This window comes from Schistocerca piceifrons, chromosome 2 (genome assembly GCF_021461385.2).
Source record: "Schistocerca piceifrons isolate TAMUIC-IGC-003096 chromosome 2, iqSchPice1.1, whole genome shotgun sequence".
NCBI classification, from domain to species: Eukaryota; Metazoa; Arthropoda; class Insecta; order Orthoptera; family Acrididae; genus Schistocerca; species Schistocerca piceifrons.
The window spans coordinates 541,345,547-541,368,140 of NC_060139.1; the positions used below are offsets into that span (position 1 = coordinate 541,345,547).

The 22,594-nt window shown below is 43.1% G+C and overlaps 1 protein-coding gene across 1 annotated transcript; it reads left to right on the forward strand.

Moving 5' to 3' along the window:
• The first annotated feature begins 1,242 nt into the window (after nucleotides 1–1,242).
• On the forward strand, nucleotides 1,243–22,152 carry LOC124775566. Its single transcript, XM_047250395.1, has 19 exons — nucleotides 1,243–1,333; nucleotides 16,733–16,950; nucleotides 17,038–17,286; nucleotides 17,377–17,500; nucleotides 17,639–17,865; nucleotides 17,953–18,201; nucleotides 18,292–18,415; nucleotides 18,554–18,780; nucleotides 18,868–19,116; nucleotides 19,207–19,330; nucleotides 19,469–19,695; nucleotides 19,783–20,031; nucleotides 20,122–20,245; nucleotides 20,384–20,610; nucleotides 20,698–20,946; nucleotides 21,037–21,160; nucleotides 21,299–21,525; nucleotides 21,613–21,861; nucleotides 21,952–22,152. The coding sequence occupies exons 1-19, from the start codon at nucleotides 1,243–1,245 to the stop codon at nucleotides 22,084–22,086; spliced, it is 3,693 nt and encodes a 1,230-aa protein (XP_047106351.1). The 3' UTR covers nucleotides 22,087–22,152.
• Nucleotides 22,153–22,594: the final 442 nt, after the last annotated feature.

A 22,594-nucleotide genomic window follows, 5' to 3' on the forward strand; every position in this document is an offset into this window, starting at 1 on the left:
CTAAAGAAAACAGGACGAGAATTGTCGGTGTTGCTCACGAACCAGTTGATGACGAACAAGCAGAGACGCTCATATGACCTCCTGCTGATTTTTGTCATTTTGTCTTAGAGCATGCTGTACCCAAACACCAGATTTTTGAACCCCCCCCCCCCCCTCCCCCAGTTGCATGCAAATTCCGCAAGATGGTGGAATGATCACAGGTCGTAACATCTGCCATTTCTAGAGTACACTGACGTGGATTTTTGTTTTAATGCGTTTCCACGATCTTCATCAAACCCCAGAGGTCTCCCTGAATGTGGAGTGTCACCAATTTCAAAATGATTCTTCTTAAAAGGGGAAAACCATTTTCTTGCCTTGCTCTGTCCAGTGGCATTATCCTCATACACGGTGCAAACGTTTCTTGCTGCCTCCGCTGCTATCACCCGTCTATTGAAATCAAACAAAAGAATATGTCGGAAATATTTTTCCACTTGGCTCTCCATTTTATAGCGTCCACAGCTCCATTCACTACCTCCAAATGACAAAATGACAATATGTAAACCCAAATAGCAACAGTGAACTATAAATAAAAAATGACAATCGATAATTAAACCAACAGCAGACAGAAGACCAACAATTGAAGACAAAAACGCTATTAACTAATGCACCAACATAATGTTACACTATTTACAATTCAAAATAGTGATCAGATCCATTACTCTGGAAGGCAGATTACATTTTTGCTTACAAAATAGTGATTGGACTAATCCAACCTTGGGACGTGAAACCGATCAACAATTAAATTAAAATAGTAAGTGCCATTATGAATTAAAAATAAATTAATATGTGAAGATGCCATCATCACGGTTGTACAGTTAAAACTTCAATTCTGTTCCGACGTCACTATAGTACATGGATGAAATTTAAAAAAATTACTGTTATTGTCGGGTAACCCCAGCTTACGCCACCCGTCGAGAAAAAAGCTGAAGTGGCCAATCTGGGGTCTTGACGGACAGGCAAATGATCTATCTTGACTTGTCTCCGATCCTTGCCGTGCAAAATTAATTTAGTTGAAATTAAGTGTGATGTAAGAGACAAATAGGCGAAATTACACGTGTATGGTCAGGTAATCATAAGGAGACGTTATACAAAATATTTTAGCTGTGCAGTCTGCGACAATCTGGGTTCAGTGTTAAGGATTCCGCCTTTCGAGGACTGTCCATACCACTTGCTTTATCTGATGACAACTTCCAATTTTCACAAATGCTCTTCCTTGATGCTGGAGGGCTAGCACCTCAGACAGAAAGGATTCTGAAAATAGTTCGACCTGATCACAGTCTCCGATACGTCACGGGTATGTCCTTTCTCCAGGGGTGATAACCCCATGGTTCATGGGAGAGCCTCTCGGATAGCATAAATGGCACGCACAGCCCGCGAAACACAGGGTTCCGGATTCGAGTGGTAGTTTGACACACAATTTTAACGTGTCAAAAATGGTCACAGCGCCACTTGCAATACTAAAAAGTAAAAGAATATCGACTTATATTTGTAGAGGTTGAGTGACATTGAAATTAGCACAGGTGAATTGCGATATCATTCACAATTGAAACATCATATGATGATTCTGTGGTTAGTATATTAGTCGGTGATCCATTGCTCCTTTGTAAAACTAATCTACATTAAAGAACAAAAGACAGAACGTTAGTTTTATTAATACAGGAGGCTATAAAACAATTCAAGAGTGGAAGTGGAATACATGCTAAGTACCATCTTTTCACAAAACGTATTTTCAATGGTACTACATTCTCGGTAGTCTGACACATCTCTCTAGGCATGATCCAAGGAGGTTAGGCTTGAACCAGATGCCAAATCAAGGAAAAAGTCTTTCGCAGATATAATAATAAACGGCTCACGGTACTTGCACCAAGATGGCTTTCCATCTGGAAGTCCAAAATTTAAAACATAGGCGTGCGATAAGAGATTTTACTGATTACAGTTCTAGTAGTTAAAAACCGCAGGGTACTATTTTTGTACTTGTACTATCACAAATAAGACGCAGTTCGTCAGAACTAATGACATTTGGAGAGAAAACTTTCTTTATTCTATTTTCTCGGAAAGTGACGTTTTTGAGACAGTGACTGTTTACAAAATTCATTGGCGTGCAAATCCTAAGAACGAAAGTAACTTTCGCATGATGCGTCACTGCCAATCACATATCTCCGCGAAACTTGCGCAATACACAGAAAGAACTGCCCCAGTGTAGTACAGCAGGTAGCTGAAAGAAATACACAATGGTATGAACGGAAATGTTGCTTTTATTCAAAGACAATGATTACACTGAAGTCACCGTGATCCACTGTGGTCCCCTGAAAATTACAAAAGGCGGAACTTGGTTCTTGGTATGGTGTGTGATCACCACGGACGGCAATGCAACGTGTTCCCATGCTGGCCACAAAAATGGTAAGGACTTCTTGTGGTAGAGCGCTCCAGTCCTCCAACAGCACAGTTCACAACTGCTGGATGGTTGTTGGTGCACATGGACTTGCTGCACTGCGTCTCCACAACGCATCCCACAAGAACTCGATGAGATTTAAGTCCATTCGTCAAATATTATCTCGTTCCAAATGCTCTTCCATTTGCAGTGTTCGAAGCGGTCACGCATTGCCATCCACAGTAGTGCTGGACGTACCCTCATATTTTGTCGAGAGGTGGGAACACGTAATGCACTCAGGTACATCGCCGAACTGGATTGTTTAGGTGCTCCAGGTGTTACGGTGTGGGGATGCATAATACTGCATGGGTGTACTGACCTCCAAATATTTGAACGCAGTACACTCGCCAGTCAAATTTTTTTGTGACATTTTGCTCCTGCCGCAAGTGCGTCTTTTCAGGGGTGCATTCGTCCCTGATTTCGTTTTTGGGGATGCGATTGCATCTGGTAGCGCACGTGGAAGAGTTCTTGGAACGATAGGATATTCGGCGATTGGACTGGCTTACCTGTTTCCCCTGCTTAAATGCAATCGGTCACGCGTGGAGCGCACGTATTGTAGCATGTCCACATGCACCGACAGCCCGTCCAATACTTGTCAACCGCGCTGGTAGAGGAACGGAACACCCTACCACAAGCACACCTTCAACGTCTACACACGTACTGTGCAAACCACCATTACGGCGCATGGCAGTGGGTACCTTGAACCGCTGTTTTCATTACCTTTCCTATTCTACTCGCAACGAAAGCGAGGTAAAAACGACTGTCTAAAATCCTCCGTACGAGCCCTAATTTCTCGCATCTTATCTTCATGGTTCTTACGCGAGATGTACGTTGGCGGCAGCAGAATCGTTTTGCAGTCGGCCTAATTTTGGGCAATAGTGCCCTGCGGAAAGAACATCATCCTCTCTCCACGGATTGTCATCTAAGTTCGCGAAGCGTCTCCATTAACACTTCCGTGCTGATCGACCCTACCGGTAACAAATCTGGCAGCCCACCTGTGAATTACTTCGAAGCCTTCCTTTAACTTGACCTTGTGGTGATCCGAAACATTCCAACAGTACTCAAGATGGGTCGCATTAGCGTTCTACACGCCCTGGTCTTTATAAATAGGCTGCACTTTCCCAAAATTCTCCCAATAAAATTACGTCGAGCATCCGTATTCCCTACTACCAGTCTCATGTGCTCATCCTATTTCACATAGCTTTGTAACGTTAAACCTAGATATTTAAAAGAAGTGATTGAGTCAAGCTGCACCCTACTAATGCTGTATTAGAACGTTACGGGACTGGATTTCTTACTCATTCGCATTAACTGGCGTTTTTCTAATTTAGAGAAAGCGGCCGTTCATAACACCAACTAGAAATTTTTCCCAAGTCGTCTTGTGTATTCCTACAGTCACTCAACGGTGGCACCTCCCCACACTCCACAGTTTCATCGGCAAACAGCCGTAAACTGCAGCTCACACTGCCCGCCAGGTAATTCTCGTATATACAGAATAAAAGCGGTCCTGACACCCTACCATGAGGCGCTCCTGACCTCACCCTGTGATAAAAACTCACCGTCAAGGACTACGTACTGGGTTCTATTACTTAAAAAGTCTGCGAGCCACTCACATACATACTACACCGTATGCTCGGACATTTGTCAACAATCTGCCGCGGAGCGCCGTATCAAATGCTTCCCGAAAATCTACAAATTTGGAAACTGCCTGTTGCCCCTTGTCCAAGGTTAGTGCGATTTTATGTGAGAAAAGGTAAACTGAGTTTCCGTGCTGGTTTGTGGACAGAAGCTTTTCTGGGTCAAGGAAATTAATTATATTCGAACTCAGAAGCCCTTACCAACCTTGTGACCAGCATGGGAGCATTTTGCCGAGCGTGTACTGCTTTTATTGGTGATCACACTGCCTATGAGGAACCATGTCACGCCATTTGTAATGTCCATGGGCATTTCTTTGCGTATTTCTTTTAGTTACCTTCTGTACTACGCTGTATGACCGAAGTTTCATCAAGCTATGGTACTTGGCAGTAACACATCATGCGAAAGTTACTTCCATCCTTAAGTTTTTCCCACCAATGTACAATCTGATTCCGGCAAAGAAGAAAATAGAACCAGCCAGAGTTAATAGTCGTATAATTATGTTTTCGCAAACAGGCAGTTACCAGTTTCGAACTGACAAGTTCGTAATCAGACGACTGTTCACGTTTAACATTTGTTGTTCACCAACATCTGATGTAAACAACAAGAATTGTAAGAGAAACGTGAACCACACGTCAGTTCGAAACGAATAATGGCGCTGTTTGTGTAAACAAAGAGCATTATTAACAGTGGCTGCTTTCTGTTTTCCTGATACGGCGCTTACAATGTTCTTAATAAAGTATTTATTTTCTAATTTGTCCCATTATTTTTTGCGCTGATACGTTAAGCAGCACAATTCAGTGGTACCAGAACACCTTCCCAATTTTTTTGTATACAAATCAGGTGTGCACAAACAGACACAAATTGTGTTTTCATTTTCCCGACAAATGTCAGATTTGACCATTTCCACGCTTTAACTGTGAACATGTTGATGAGTACATTCAAAAATGTTGAAGATTTTCCTTATTTACTACTTTGTGATATTATTCGATTTATCATTGGCATCAATATTTTTGATACGCAAAACATCCCTTCGAGGAATCGTTAATTTGAAACTTAGCACGTGATATTCTTGTATGCTCTATTTCCAACACTGTTTTATTGATGTCTGTATTAGGACTGATTACTACATTCGTTACTTCATCCCGAATTACTAATTCTGGTTATTTTCATCTATGTTACTTACAAAGATTTATGGTTCTAACCAATGTTTCATATTTTAATATCAGCAGCAGAAACAACATATACGTGGTAAGCTAGGCACTATCTACACTACTGGCCATTAAAACTGCTACACCACGAAGATGACGTGCTACAGACGCGAAATTTAACCGACAAGAAGAAGATGCTGTTATATGCAAATGATTAGCTTTTCAGAGTATTCACACAAGATTGGCCCTGATGGCGACACCTATAATGTGCTGACACGAGGAAAGTTTTCAACCGATTTCTCATACACGAACAGCAGTTGACCGGCGTTGCCTGGTGAAACGTTGTTGTGATGCCTAGTGTAAGGAGGACCTTTGATAAAGGTCGGATTGAAGCCTATCGCGATTGCGGTTTATCGTATCGCGACATTGCTTCTCGCGTTGGATTGATATCCAATGACTGTTAGCAGAGTATGGAATCGTTTGGTTCAGGAGGGTAATACGGAACGCCGTGCTGGAGCCCAACGGCCTCGTATCACTAGCAGTCGAGATGACAGGCATCTTATCCGCGTGGCTGTAACGGATCGTGCAGCCACGTCTCGATCCCTGAATGAACAGATGGGGACGTTTGCAAGACAACAACCATCTGCTCGAAGAGTTCGACGACGTTTGCAGCAGCATGGACTATCAGCTCGGAGACCATGACTGCGGTTACCCTTGACGCTGCATCACAGAAAGGAGCGCCTGCGATGGTGTACTCAACGACGAACCTGGGTGCACGAATGGCAAAACGTCATTTTTCGGATGAATCCAGGTTCTGTTTACAGCATCATGATGGTCGCATCCGTGTTTGGCGACATCGCGGTGTACGCACATTGAAAGCGTGTATTCGTCATCGCCAAGCTGGCGTATCACCCGGCGTGATGGTATAGGGTGCCATTGGTTACTCGTCTCGGTCAGCTCTTGTTCGCATTGATGGGACTTTGAACAGTGGACGTTACATTTCAGATGTGTTACGACCCGTGGCTCTACCCTTCATTCGATCCCTGCGAAACCGTACATTTCAGCAGGATAATACACGACCGCATCTTGCAGGTCCTGTACGGGCCTTTCTGGATACAGAAATTGTTCGACTGTTGCCCTGGCCAGCACATTCTCCAGATCTCTCCCCAATTTAAAACGTCTGGTCAATGGTGGCCGAGCAACTGGCTCGTCACAATACGCCAGTCACTACTCTTGATGAACTGTTGTACCATGTTGAAGCTCCATGGGCAGCTGTACCTGTACACGCCATCCAAGCTCTGTTCGACTCAATGCTCAGGCGTAACAAGGCCGTTATTACGGCCAGAGGTGGTTGTTCTTGGTACTGATTTCTCAGGATCTATGCACCCAAATTGCGTGAAAATGTAATCACATGTCATTTCTAGTATAATATATTTGTCCAATGAATACCCATTTATCATCTGCATTTCTTCTTGGTGTAGCAATTTTAATGGCCAGTAGTGTATTTTTACGGCTTCCGGGTCCTGTTATTTCCATGTTTAACGTACTTTTGAAAAATAACGTTTTGCAACCAGATGACTGTGAAGGTCCCTCATCAATTGGTTTCCATGCAGTGAACATAAGAGCTTTTTTTTTAATTACAGATTGCCATTTTCTGCTTTCTTTACTTGGAATCAAATAATCTATAAGCTCTATCGACATGTGTATGATAACGTTTAAAGTGTTCTTGTCTAAATGAATCTTATGATCTAGGAAGTTGAGTGTCTCGGGCTGATAAAAACTCACCGTCTGGAGATATTACCGCACCTGTTTGCGTGCCGAACGTGGCGCTGAGTTCCGAGGCACGGCTACATTGTCTCATGCCACCTGCAGACAATTAAGTGTTTGTGACTGCTTGTAGGCATCGTGAGAGTTCTAGCTGAGAGCATGCTCGCTTTCAAGCTAAAAAACAGTTAATCATTCGCACAAACAAGTTGTTAGAAATGCACGGAAACAGTCACATATTGGTAAATATCAATTCGTCATACTCAGTAGAGCTAATGTCATGAATCAAACATGACCATGGCAAAACTAATTTAACATTGTGAGAATAATGCGAAAAATAAATTGTTTTTTTCATTCATAATATTTACAGCCTATTAAGGTAAAACTTCATCAAAGCGGAACGTGTAATATTCGGAAGTCTGTCCAAAGCTTGTAAGTACCTTAGTCCCGATGCATTCATATCCTTTTATATGCTAGTTTTTTTGTATAAAACGGAATACGCCTAATGCGGAAACGGAATGCAAATTGTAATTAATAACTCATTGTACAATGTGGAAAAGAGCTTAGTCAGTACTACTGTATTACAGTACACACTGTTATTCACGACTCTACAAGAAATTACTTTACCACAACGACTGTGCAGCCCTAAGAATACTGAATTGGCTTGGTTGCCGCCAGCTTCAACCAGCCTTACCCAATCCATGGATCAGGGGCTTATTTGCACATTCAAGTCCCATTTTAGAGGATTACTGATTTAGTCTTTTATCCTTAGTAGTGAAGAAGCCGAAAGTGAATTTGCTCTTGCATGATCATTTTCTGGCTTGGATGCAGTAAATTGTATGGGCTTGGCAGTAAGGGAAATAAAGCCCGAATCTGTTACCCAGTGCTTCAACAAACCGGATTTGGAGGTCAAGATGGTGTTGTCATTTAACGTCTTATGAAGTCATCAGACAATCAAAACAAATTGCAAAACGATTTAGACAAGATATCTGTATGGTGCGGTAAGTAGCAATTGACTCTAAATCATGAAAAGTGTGAAGTCATCCACATGAGAACCACAAGGAATCCGCTAAATTTCGGTTACACATAAATCAGACAAAACTAAAGACTGTAAATTCAACTAAATACTTTGGGATTACAATTACGAATTACCAAATAGGATCGACGGAGGACGTCGAAAAAGTTCAAAGAAGTGCAGCTCGTTTTGTACTATCGCTATACAGGGGAGAGAGCGCCACGGATATGATACGTGGGGTTGCAATCATTAAAACAAAAGCGTTTTTCGTTGCGGCGGGATCTTCTCAAGAAATTTCAATCACCAACTTTCTCCTCGAGGTGTGAAAATACTTTGTTGGTGCCTATTTACATGGGGAAGGAATGATCTTCATAACAAAGTAAGAGAAATCAGAGCTCGCACAGAAAGATTTAAGCCACAGAAAGATTTATGTGTTCGCTTTTCCCGCGCGCTGTTCGATAGTGGAACGGTAGAGAAATAGCTTGAAGCGGGTTCGATGAAACCTCTGCCAGATATGTAATCGTGATGTAACGTAATGTAATGTCATATTTAGCCTCTCCATCAAGTTAGGATGTCCTGCATGTGCCTGAAGTATCCTATTCATATTGCCACAGTTGTAAAATGCCTTCTGGTGTTAATGTTTCGAAAAGGCCTCCGTTTAATGTATCCTTACAGTTTCGTTTTATTGCCTTTCTTTAACCAATACAGGGCACTTCATTTCCTGATTATAGTTCACTGGGATGGGGTAAAGCCCCATCTTATCAATCGGACCCTTTGGCCAGCGTTTCCTAATAAAGAACTTTTGAGTGAATACCTCGCCCTAGATAAAACATAGTCAGTGTAGTTCAAAAATTTCAAGAAATCAGCTCACATTCGTGAAAATACATCAGGTTATTCTAACTTAAGAAACTTTTCATTTTTTTGCTTTTACTCTGTAAGGTTTCGACAAGGTTTTGGTTAATATCTTCGGTGACATCAGTTTTCTGGGAACTACGCCGTGGTCAAAGGTATATTTTAGTGCCTCCCCTGTTGTATGTGACATCCTCAGAGACAATTTTTCTCCATTATAAACAACTTTAAAAATGACATCATTGTGTAGTGCATTTTACAGAGCAGTTTACGTGCGTGAGTCACTCCTGACACGTTACAGTTTAACAATTTTAGTCGGTTAAGAATTTTCTTATTTGGAAAGGATACAAAACACAGGTTAACATTTAAATATGGACTTGTCCAAAACAGTGCTATGAGAATAGTTAACAAACGGCAGCTGCGGCCGATATTTTTGGAGTCTTGCCAGATGTTCATTAAGTTTCTATGAGGGAAAGCGAATGCAAGGTAGGGTCCATTAATCGTCGACAGTTCAAACGTAGGGCTAATAATGATACCGCTTTGGGAAATCATAGCGAGAAATGGGAGGGATCATCCTGTGCATTCAGTGTGCATGCCTGGAAGGCCTCATTCATACTGTTGAAGAGGCTATTACGACTGTAACCAGCTAGACTACGAGAGCCCACACTTGTGTCATAGGGATGAGAATTGTAAGGCCCCCATAAGTAGGTTAGGTGTGTGAAACACATGAGACTGCTACACACGTAGCTGACTGTGAGTTGTGTACATACAAGATCCTTTTAGGCGATCCTCCATCCAGTCCAGATAACAATAACTATAGGAGACCATAATGTATCAATGTAAGATCCAATAATCGCCCCCCCCCCCTCTCCCCGCCCTCGGTGAGAGTGCTAAAATCCTGAGAGATTAACTGTCGGAGCATTTATAACAAAGTGTCAGAGTTTCAGTCGCTCCTAAAAAGTAATGGAGCTCACATAACACTAGGTACAGAAAGCTGGTTAAGACCCAAAATTTATAGCTGCGAAATTTTCAGGGAATATCAAAGTGTATGTGCCAAAAGTATATGTTAATGAGAAATGTAGATGGTATAGTTGTGAAAGTAGACAATGAACTGAAATTCACTAACACAGAAATTTAAGCTGGATGCAAAAACGTTTGAACAAGACTCAGTATCAAGGGTGAGCACAGACTCATAATTGGATCTTTACATCAACGACCATACGCACCCCTGATATAACTGAAAAATTAAGGGAAACCTCAGTTCGCTAAGACGTATGCTCCCTAATTATGCTATAATCATCAAAGGAAACTCTAATCATCCAACAATCAGTAGGGATAATTGTAGTCCTGTATGTGGTGCATTGGTAGGACATTCTTCGGAATAATACTAATGCCTTCTCTGAAAACTGAAAGAATGGAAACCTACAAACGAGAGAAGTTGTTGGAACTAATGACAACAAATAGACCTAATCTCTTCGAGGATGCCTACGTAGAAAGTGGCTTCAATGGCCATGTTTCAGTTGCAGCAAAATGAAAACAAAGAGCAACTAAAAAGATATATATGTTCAGCAAACTAGACAAAGAGGCAGTAGCATAATACCTCAATGAGGAACTTGAAGAACTTAACTCTGTACGGGACACATGGAATAGATGCGTTTCAGGTGTAAAAGAATAGTTGACCATGCACTGGATAGATAAGTACCTAGAAGAATAGTTCATGATGAGAGAGACCCTTAAAGTTGTATAATCACTGTAATGAAACTTCTAAAGAAGCGAAGACTACCGCATAATATGTGTAAAACAGAGCGTAGGGCTGTAGATGCCGAGATGCTAAATTAATAAGTATTTGCTTGGCAAGAGCACAATGCATGAAGCCTTTAACGACTGCCGTAGAAGACTGTTACAGAAATATCTCTCAGACATCCCAAAGAAATTAAAGTATCATAAAGGGTGTTAGTGACACCTACGTTAGTGTCCAGACAGTCATGATACAGGGACTAATATTAAGAGCAGTAAGAAGTCAAAATTAGAAATTCTTAAACACAATTACAAAATTCCTTTCTTTATAATGGATGATCCAGTTTAATTCTCGCAAAACTGTTAAGATGAATGAAATAGGTATAAGAGTCAGTGAAACAGCTGAAACTGACAAAATTAAACAAATCCCCAGGTCACGATGGTTCCCACTCTGATTTTATACAGAATTTGCGCCGACTCAGCCCATTCTTTAACCATAATATTCCATAGGTCCCTTGACCAAAAAGCTATACCGTGACTAAAAGAAAGTAAAAGTGACACCCGTCTACGTGAAGGGCAGCAGAAGTGATTCACAAAACGACCCTCCAGTATCTTTGGCATCCAATTGGACAGATCCTGAGCTCAGACATAGGCACCTCGAAGAGAAAGACCACCTGCAAGCCAATTAACATGAATTCCGCAAACATCTGTCACTTGAAAGTCAACTTGATCTTTTTAAGTATGACATCCTGAAAGTCATGGATCACGGCAGTCAGGTACATACCTTATTTCTTGACTTCAGAAAAACAACCGACTCGGTACAACAGCAACACTTATTAACGAAAGTACGAATGTTTGAGGAAACAAACGAAATTAGTGACTGGACTGAAGATTTCTTTGTACGGAGGACGCAGCGTCTTATCTTGGATGAAGTTTGGTCAACATAATACGTAGCAGTAACTTCAAGTATTCCCCAGGTAAGTGTGTGTCCGTTTATACTGTATTTTGATGACCTTGCAGACAATATTAATAAAACCTCAGATTTTGCTCCAGTCACAGTTATCTATATTAAGTACTGCCTGAAAAAAAGCTACACGAGTATCCATTCAGATGTTGGTAAGATTTAAAAACTTGAAAACTTGCTTCAAATTTTCATAAATGTAAAACTGTGCACTTCACAAAACGAAAAAAGACTACAATGGCACCCGTGAGGCATTAAAGTACATTATTGTCTGGCGAGACGTTTTCTTTTCTTTCTTCTGGACTTCTTCTGCACAGACTCATCACGGGTTAACAGCTGCATGTAATTTATAGACGAATGACTCCCAAGACCTAACAGTAGGACTGTTAGTATTTATTTCCCATTCACATTAAAAAGGAGGCTTAACAACAATTTGACTTCTCTTAGCAAATAAAAGATTAACTGAAACTTCTAAGACTTCAGATACAAAATGCTTTCTCCGATTTCTATAGTGAATTTTCAGCTGGCGGGGGCAACTGTCGTATCAGTCCTCCCCTGCGACAGCAAGCAGAAGTTCATTGTGTAAATTCGCTTTATGCAGAGGTCATGCTTCACAAAATCCCATAAACCATCATGTACGAGATTTAGGTCGGGTTTTAGGATCATCTTGGATTGGAATCTTAATGGTAAATATACAGGAGTGCTTGACAATATGTCTTCGGCTTTGAAACTAGTAATGTCTGAATAAATAAAGGAAATTAGTACAGTTGTAGTAGAGTTAGTCAAGCAATGGTCCTGCATAAAAATTCTCTCTGAGGAACTGGAGAAGATTTCCAAGTATTTACAATATGTATTCTCTGTAAAGATGGAGAAGATTACCAAGTATCCTCCATATATTGCTTCTGTTCCATATTCTGGATGCTACGAGAGATATGCTTACCATTTTACAGTAAAATTAAATGAACTGCGGGCAACTGGCTGCGTCCATCGGAAATACAAAATTATGAACACATCAGCAGCTTTGTGACAACCTGAAGGTGTGGGCGTAAGCGTCGAGGCACGTTTTACGTGTAGCTAACAACTTTACGAATTTCACCGACAAATATTTTATGTAATCTTAGAGTATTGGCTGTTTCCTATCAGTCCAGTATTGAAAGAATAATTCACAGATGTATCGATGTTCACTAATTTATTAGCCACATACTTGGAATGAAAAAAACTCACAACTAATTGGCTACAGTGCCAAAGAATGTTCCTCAAGATAAAAACAAATCGGAACGAACAAAGCTAAGTGCCCTGCCAATAAAACGCAGTCTTCGGTTTACCTTCCCCACAACAATTTCTGTGTGTTCCTTCCAGTTTAAGTTGTTCGTAGTTATAATTCCTAGATATTTAGTTGAATTTACGGCCTTTAAATTTGACTGATTTATCGTGTAACTGGAGTTTAACCGATTCCTTTTAGCACTCATGTGTATGACCTGACAGGAAATCACGAATCCAGTCACAAAACTGAGACGATATTCCATAAGAACGCAATTTAACTACAAGCCGCTTGTGCGGTACAGTGTCAAAAGTCTTCTGGAAATCTAGAAATACGGACTCAATCTGAAATCCATTTTCAATAGCACTCAACACTTCGTGTGTGTGAAGAGCTCGTTGTTTGTTCACAAGAACGATGTTTTCTAAATCTGTGTTGGCTATGTGTCGGTAGACCGTTCTCTTCGAGGTAATTCATAATGTTCGAACACAATATATGATCCAAAATCCTTCTGCATATCGACGTTAATGATTTGGGCCTGTAATTTACTGGATTGCTCGTACTACCTTCCTTGAATATTGGTGTGACCTGTTCAACTTTCCAGCCTTTGGGTACGGATATTTCGTCTAGCGAACGGTTGTATATGATAAGTAAGTATGGAGCTATTCCATCAGCATACTCTAAAAGAAACCTACTTGCTTTTAATAAGTGATTTAAACTGCTTCACTACTCCGAGGATATCTACTTCTAAGTTACTCATGATGGCAGAGTATGAAACTCATGCAAAACAACGAAACCAGTCGCAGGTTGGAAATAGAGTCTGTGTTTTCGTACACGACTATGTTAGGGACCTCTAACGCTATGAATAGACGTACTATTGTTGCGTCCGAAAGAGGGACCTGTTGGGTCAGTGCATAAGTTGGTAGCGTTTTTGTATTGCATGTTGGTATTCCAATTGCTATGGGTCTATTTTATCGATTGCCATTTTTCATATGTAGTTCACTGTTGCTATCTGAGATTACATATTGTCATTTTGTCAGTTGGAAATAGTGAGTGGAGCTGTGAACGCTAGGAAATGGAGTGCCAAGTGGAGAAATCAGAACATTTCCGACATATTCTTCTGTTTCAGTTCAACTAGAGGGAAGGCCTAACGCGAATTATTTAGAGACGAATGGAAAAACTGGTAGAAGTCGACCTCGGGGAAGGTCAGTTTGGATTCCGTAGAAATGTTGGAACACGTGAGGCAATACTGACCCTACGACTTATCTTAGAAGAAAGATTAAGGAAAGGCAAACCTACGTTTCTAGCCTTTGTAGACTTAGAGGAAGCTTTTGACAATGTTGACTGGAATACTCTCTTTCAAATTCTGAAGGTGGCAGAGGTAAAATATAGGGAGCGAAAGGCTATTTACAATTTGTACAGAAACCAGATGGCAGTTGTAAGAGTCGAGGGACATGAAAGGGAAGCAGTGGTTGGGAAGGAAGTGAGACAGGGTTGTAGCCTCTCCCCGATGCTATTCAATCTGTATATTGAGCAAGCAGTAAAGGAAACAAAAGATAAGTTCGGAGTAGGTATTAAAATCCATGGAGCAGAAATAAAAACTTTGAGGTTTGCCGATGACATTGTAATTCTGTCAGAAACAGCAAAGGACTTGGAAGAGCAGTTGAACGGAATGGACAGTGTCTTGAAAGGAGGATATAAGATGAACATCAACAAAAGCAAAACAAGGATAATGGACTATAGTCGAATTAAGTCGGGTGATGCTGAGGGAATTAGATTAGGAAATGAGACACTTAAAGTAGTAAAGGAGTTTTGCTATTTGGGGAGCAAAATAACTGATGATGGTCGAAGTAGAGAGGATATACAATGTAGGCTGGCAATGGCAAGGAAAAGGTTTCTGAAGAAGAGAAATTTGTTAATATCGAATATTGATTTAAATGTTAGGAGGTCGTTTCTGAAAGTATTTGTATGGAATGTAGCCATGTATGGAAGTGAAACGTGGACGATAGATAGTTTAGACAAGAAGAGAATAGAAGCTTTCGAAATGTGGTGCTACAGAAGAATGCTGAAGATAAGATGGGTGGATCACATAACTAATGAGGAGGTATTGAATAGAATCGGGGAGAAGGGGAGTTTGTGGCACAACTTGACTAGAAGAAGGGATCGGTTGGTAGGACATGTTCTGAGGCATCAAGGGATCACCAATTTGGCACTGGAGGGCAGCGTGGAGGGTAAAAATCGTAGAGGGAGACCAAGAGATGAGTACACTAAGCAGATTCAGAAGTATGTAGGCTGCAGTAGGCACTGGGAGATGAAGAAGCTTGCACAGGATAGAGTAGCATGGAGAGCTGCATCAAACCAGCCTCAGGACTGAAGACCATAACAACAACAGAGGGATGGCAGCAATGGAGGCAGCCAGAAACATTTGCGCCGTGTATGGGGATAATACCATTGGACGGAGCACGGCAGGAAAACGGTTTTCTCGTTGCAAGGAGGTTGACTCTCCACGTTTAACGTTCAGAAACATCTTCAGTGCTTGATGAGGGTCGTTTAAACGGATTAATTCACATGATCCACGCCAGTGAACTCGAGAATTGGCAAATGTTATGAACTATGATCCTTCCAGCATCGTGCGATATTTGCTTGCAATGGGAAAGGTTCAAAAATCGAGTGTATGGGTACAGCATGCTGCACGCCAAAATCACAAAAATCAGCGGGTGCATCTCCACTATACACGAGTTGGGTTGGAAAGTCATTCCTCAGTCTTCTTTTTCAAATGATCTTGCAACCACAGATTTTCATCTTTTTCGCTCTCTATCGAACAGTCTTCAAGAAACTTACGTTCCGAATGAAAAGGCGCTCCGAACATAGCTCGACGAGTTCTTCACCTCAAAAGCACGTGATTTCTATAGTCGCGGAATCAAAAATTTACCCCAGCGTTGGTTGACCATTGTAAATGATGAAGGAGAATACATTATTCATGAAAAGTTTATGGTATATGTACCTTTTGTGTTTATTGAACTTGCGACAAACGCTACGACCTTATACACCAACCCTATTTATAAGGAAAGTAGAATTTAACATCCAGGCAACAATAACGTCACTAAACTTTCGGAAAAATTGGAGGACGGATTCGACCGTGGATTGTTTAAAGGAACATTCAATACTTCACTTAAAGTGGTTAACGAGAGACAAAGAGAACCTAACTGAAGATGCCTGAACAAAGATCCGAAACCAGAATATCATTAGCTAAGGCTCATCGAAAACTTCTATTTGATTTTCCCAAGATAATGAACCAGCGAGATAGCTCACTTAGCAACACACGACGCCATTAGAGGGCAGCAACAGTGGTGGGCAAGTAAAATCTAAGCTTCACATGCATTAAAATGTGAACTTCGTGAGAATTTTATCGTCAGTATTACCACACGCGTCCTCCGGATAATCGGATCTTTTGCAGTTGATCATTAGCACAGATAAAGCAAATCACCACAACACAGGTGTCTCGCTACGGAGATAAGAGACAATATAAACAGTGAGCAGCATTACGGCAGATCACATAGCTGGAAGCAAAGCAGCGAGACGTGCTCGAGGTAAGCGACATCCACGCCTAACTGACGCTAAGAAGTGCCAACTCTGTATGGAGATGGCCAGTCATTAGTTGGTATAAAAAAGAGGTGAATCTGTTGAAGGAACTTTAGACTAAATTTAATGTCCGTTCTAATTTACAGATGAAGACGATCTTCATCCTTTTCGCTGTCCTCGGGATAACAGCAGGTAGCATAACCATATTATGATAATATAAATTTTACAATACCTGTTTTTACACAGTGAAACCACATACCTACTCGCTGATGAAGCGGACTAAGTCAATTGCACTGATGATTAATTTCAGCAAAGGCTGTTCCCGCCCCCCGTATTAGCGTACACACACGCAACCTCCAGGATGACCTCAATGACTTCCTCGCCCTGATCCCCGTCGATGAAATTGTCGCTATCGTCACCGATCACTTGGCCAACGACCCTGAGGTGCAGGCTGCTGTTCAGTACATACTCTCTGATGACTTCAAGAGCATTGTCCTGGCCATCGACGCTCTACCAGAATACATTGATGTAAGGACCCCACACCTGTACCAGTTGCAGACCGACGCAATTTACTTTCGTTATGAATACGTTAAATTGTTACCTTCTTCTCCACAGTTCCTCAACTACCTGCAAGAGTCCGGCCTCGATGTCTACAAATATGTGAACGCTCTACACGACTTCCTGGGACTGCCCCAGCTTACCCCTCCATCCAAGCTGAGACGCACCAGGAGCATCCGTTCCATGGTCGACGAGATTCTCGCCATCTTGCCACTGGACGAACTCCGGGCTCTGTTCGACGAGAAGCTGGAAACCAGCCCCGACTTCAAGGAGCTCTACGACAGGATCAGGTCTCCCGAATTCCAGGTGAGTCGTCACGTCTTGATCAGTAGTTAGCTGACCTTTCTGGAGGATACTTAGTACCTAAAGTTTACGTGGTCTATTCATCCGTTGCAGTCGATCGTGGAAACTCTGAACTCGCTGCCAGAGTACCAGGAGCTGCTTCAGAAACTGAGGGACGCTGGCATCGACGTCGACGCATTCATTGACCTGATTCGCGGTCTTTTCGGCCTGCCAACAAGTAAGTAACACAGTACGGAGCATAAGAAATGAAAGGATGAGTATCTAACACGCATTCTTTCAAGGATTGTCACATTTCAGAGACAAGTGCACAATTTCGCTTCTAGAGTACTTAGAGTCTCTCTTTATTCTCTCTTAGGCTCCAGCAACAAGATTCGACTTCATGTTTCTGCCAAGAAGGCCAACCGCAACCTCCAGGATGACCTCAACGACTTCCTCGCCCTGATCCCCGTCGACGAAATTGTCGCTATCGTGCTCGACCACTTGGCCAACGACCCTGAGGTGCAGGCTGCTGTTCAGTACATACTCTCTGATGACTTCAAGAGCATTGTCCTGGCCATCGACGCTCTACCAGAATACATTGATGTAAGGATCCCACACCTGTACCAGTGGCAGACCGACGCAATTTACTTTTATTATGAATACGTTAAATTGTTACCTTCTTCTCCACAGTTCCTCAATTACCTGCAAGAGTCCGGCCTCGATGTCTACAAATATGTGAACGCTCTACACGACTTCCTGGGACTGCCCCAGCTTACCCCTCCATCCAAGCTGAGACGCACCAGGAGCATCCGTTCCATGGTCGACGAGATTCTCGCCATCTTGCCACTGGACGAACTCCGGGCTCTGTTCGACGAGAAGCTGGAAACCAGCCCCGACTTCAAGGAGCTCTACGACAGGATCAGGTCTCCCGAATTCCAGGTGAGTCGTCACGTCTTGATCAGTAGTTAGCTGACCTTTCTGGAGGATACTTAGTACCTAAAGTTTACGTGGTCTATTCATCCGTTGCAGTCGATCGTGGAAACTCTGAACTCGCTGCCAGAGTACCAGGAGCTGCTTCAGAAACTGAGGGACGCTGGCATCGACGTCGACGCATTCATTGACCTGATTCGCGGTCTTTTCGGCCTGCCAACAAGTAAGTAACACAGTACGGAGCATAAGAAATGAAAGGATGAGTATCTAACACGCATTCTTTCAAGGATTGTCACATTTCAGAGACAAGTGCACAATTTCGCTTCTAGAGTACTTAGAGTCTCTCTTTATTCTCTCTTAGGCTCCAGCAACAAGATTCGACTTCATGTTTCTGCCAAGAAGGCCAACCGCAACCTCCAGGATGACCTCAACGACTTCCTCGCCCTGATCCCCGTCGACGAAATTGTCGCTATCGTGCTCGACCACTTGGCCAACGACCCTGAGGTGCAGGCTGCTGTTCAGTACATACTCTCTGATGACTTCAAGAGCATTGTCCTGGCCATCGACGCTCTACCAGAATACATTGATGTAAGGATCCCACACCTGTACCAGTGGCAGACCGACGCAATTTACTTTTATTATGAATACGTTAAATTGTTACCTTCTTCTCCACAGTTCCTCAATTACCTGCAAGAGTCCGGCCTCGATGTCTACAAATATGTGAACGCTCTACACGACTTCCTGGGACTGCCCCAGCTTACCCCTCCATCCAAGCTGAGACGCACCAGGAGCATCCGTTCCATGGTCGACGAGATTCTCGCCATCTTGCCACTGGACGAACTCCGGGCTCTGTTCGACGAGAAGCTGGAAACCAGCCCCGACTTCAAGGAGCTCTACGACAGGATCAGGTCTCCCGAATTCCAGGTGAGTCGTCACGTCTTGATCAGTAGTTAGCTGACCTTTCTGGAGGATACTTAGTACCTAAAGTTTACGTGGTCTATTCATCCATTGCAGTCGATCGTGGAAACTCTGAACTCGCTGCCAGAGTACCAGGAGCTGCTTCAGAAACTGAGGGACGCTGGCATCGACGTCGACGCATTCATTGACCTGATTCGCGGTCTTTTCGGCCTGCCAACAAGTAAGTAACACAGTACGGAGCATAAGAAATGAAAGGATGAGTATCTAACACGCATTCTTTCAAGGATTGTCACATTTCAGAGACAAGTGCACAATTTCGCTTCTAGAGTACTTAGAGTCTCTCTTTATTCTCTCTTAGGCTCCAGCAACAAGATTCGACTTCATGTTTCTGCCAAGAAGGCCAACCGCAACCTCCAGGATGACCTCAACGACTTCCTCGCCCTGATCCCCGTCGACGAAATTGTCGCTATCGTGCTCGACCACTTGGCCAACGACCCTGAGGTGCAGGCTGCTGTTCAGTACATACTCTCTGATGACTTCAAGAGCATTGTCCTGGCCATCGACGCTCTACCAGAATACATTGATGTAAGGATCCCACACCTGTACCATTTGCAGACCGACGCAATTTACTTTTATTATGAATACGTTAAATTGTTACCTTCTTCTCCGCAGTTCCTCAATTACCTGCAAGAGTCCGGCCTCGATGTCTACAAATATGTGAACGCTCTACACGACTTCCTGGGACTGCCCCAGCTTACCCCTCCATCCAAGCTGAGACGCACCAGGAGCATCCGTTCCATGGTCGACGAGATTCTCGCCATCTTGCCACTGGACGAACTCCGGGCTCTGTTCGACGAGAAGCTGGAAACCAGCCCCGACTTCAAGGAGCTCTACGACAGGATCAGGTCTCCCGAATTCCAGGTGAGTCGTCACGTCTTGATCAGTAGTTAGCTGACCTTTCTGGAGGATACTTAGTACCTAAAGTTTACGTGGTCTATTCATCCGTTGCAGTCGATCGTGGAAACTCTGAACTCGCTGCCAGAGTACCAGGAGCTGCTTCAGAAACTGAGGGACGCTGGCATCGACGTCGACGCATTCATTGACCTGATTCGCGGTCTTTTCGGCCTGCCAACAAGTAAGTAACACAGTACGGAGCATAAGAAATGAAAGGATGAGTATCTAACACGCATTCTTTCAAGGATTGTCACATTTCAGAGACAAGTGCACAATTTCGCTTCTAGAGTACTTAGAGTCTCTCTTTATTCTCTCTTAGGCTCCAGCAACAAGATTCGACTTCATGTTTCTGCCAAGAAGGCCAACCGCAACCTCCAGGATGACCTCAACGACTTCCTCGCCCTGATCCCCGTCGACGAAATTGTCGCTATCGTGCTCGACCACTTGGCCAACGACCCTGAGGTGCAGGCTGCTGTTCAGTACATACTCTCTGATGACTTCAAGAGCATTGTCCTGGCCATCGACGCTCTACCAGAATACATTGATGTAAGGATCCCACACCTGTACCATTTGCAGACCGACGCAATTTACTTTTATTATGAATACGTTAAATTGTTACCTTCTTCTCCGCAGTTCCTCAATTACCTGCAAGAGTCCGGCCTCGATGTCTACAAATATGTGAACGCTCTACACGACTTCCTGGGACTGCCCCAGCTTACCCCTCCATCCAAGCTGAGACGCACCAGGAGCATCCGTTCCATGGTCGACGAGATTCTCGCCATCTTGCCACTGGACGAACTCCGGGCTCTGTTCGACGAGAAGCTGGAAACCAGCCCCGACTTCAAGGAGCTCTACGACAGGATCAGGTCTCCCGAATTCCAGGTGAGTCGTCACGTCTTGATCAGTAGTTAGCTGACCTTTCTGGAGGATACTTAGTACCTAAAGTTTACGTGGTCTATTCATCCGTTGCAGTCGATCGTGGAAACTCTGAACTCGCTGCCAGAGTACCAGGAGCTGCTTCAGAAACTGAGGGACGCTGGCATCGACGTCGACGCATTCATTGACCTGATTCGCGGTCTTTTCGGCCTGCCAACAAGTAAGTAACACAGTACGGAGCATAAGAAATGAAAGGATGAGTATCTAACACGCATTCTTTCAAGGATTGTCACATTTCAGAGACAAGTGCACAATTTCGCTTCTAGAGTACTTAGAGTCTCTCTTTATTCTCTCTTAGGCTCCAGCAACAAGATTCGACTTCATGTTTCTGCCAAGAAGGCCAACCGCAACCTCCAGGATGACCTCAACGACTTCCTCGCCCTGATCCCCGTCGACGAAATTGTCGCTATCGTGCTCGACCACTTGGCCAACGACCCTGAGGTGCAGGCTGCTGTTCAGTACATACTCTCTGATGACTTCAAGAGCATTGTCCTGGCCATCGACGCTCTACCAGAATACATTGATGTAAGGATCCCACACCTGTACCAGTGGCAGACCGACGCAATTTACTTTTATTATGAATATGTTAAATTGTTACCTTCTTCTCCACAGTTCCTCAATTACCTGCAAGAGTCCGGCCTCGATGTCTACAAATATGTGAACGCTCTACACGACTTCCTGGGACTGCCCCAGCTTACCCCTCCATCCAAGCTGAGACGCACCAGGAGCATCCGTTCCATGGTCGACGAGATTCTCGCCATCTTGCCACTGGACGAACTCCGGGCTCTGTTCGACGAGAAGCTGGAAACCAGCCCCGACTTCAAGGAGCTCTACGACAGGATCAGGTCTCCCGAATTCCAGGTGAGTCGTCACGTCTTGATCAGTAGTTAGCTGACCTTTCTGGAGGATACTTAGTACCTAAAGTTTACGTGGTCTATTCATCCGTTGCAGTCGATCGTGGAAACTCTGAACTCGCTGCCAGAGTACCAGGAGCTACTTCAGAAACTGAGGGACGCTGGCATCGACGTCGACGCATTCATTGACCTGATTCGCGGTCTTTTCGGCCTGCCTACGAAGAAATTGTAAACGACAATTTTTAGCAGACAAATACGACGTGTTATTGCCTGTAGTGTGCATTATGGGAAGACTGAAGTGTTGTTTTCGAACTATGAGCACGTGAATAAATTATTTTCCAGCGTAATATGAATTGTTTACCGTTATACTTCATTCAGACTTCTTTACCATTCTTTATGTTCCTTTGTACATTCTGTTACATCTGAAAACAATACAATACATATTAACTTCTAAATCCGAGCATGTTTTGAACTTTTTTGTTGATGAGGCTGCTGTTGATGAGTCCCACATTGCACACAGAACACTGTTTGCCGACATTTTTCTTGCAAATCGTCCATTTTGTTTGGTTCACCAGTGTTGTGCGTTCAATCACATGTCCGGTTCCAAAAGTCCTGAGTTCAATTGGAACACGTGAAAGAGATGATTTTGGGCATGATGGATATCCTGCCCTTTTCCGATCAGAAGCAGCAGATGATCTTGCTACCATCCTCCGGAATTGAAGTTGTGTAATATTTTCATT

What these genes read in the sequence shown, in the direction of transcription:
- LOC124775566 (XM_047250395.1), top strand. Translation starts at nt 1,243, where the DNA reads ATGCTCTTCCTTGATGCTGGAGGGCTAGCACCTCAGACAGAAAGGATT. An exon ending in CTCTACCAGAATACATTGAT is followed by an intron (nt 16,951 to 17,037) that starts GTAAGGACCCCA and finishes TCTTCTCCACAG; the next exon opens with TTCCTCAACTACCTGCAAGA. An exon ending in TCTTTTCGGCCTGCCAACAA is followed by an intron (nt 20,246 to 20,383) that starts GTAAGTAACACA and finishes ATTCTCTCTTAG; the next exon opens with GCTCCAGCAACAAGATTCGA.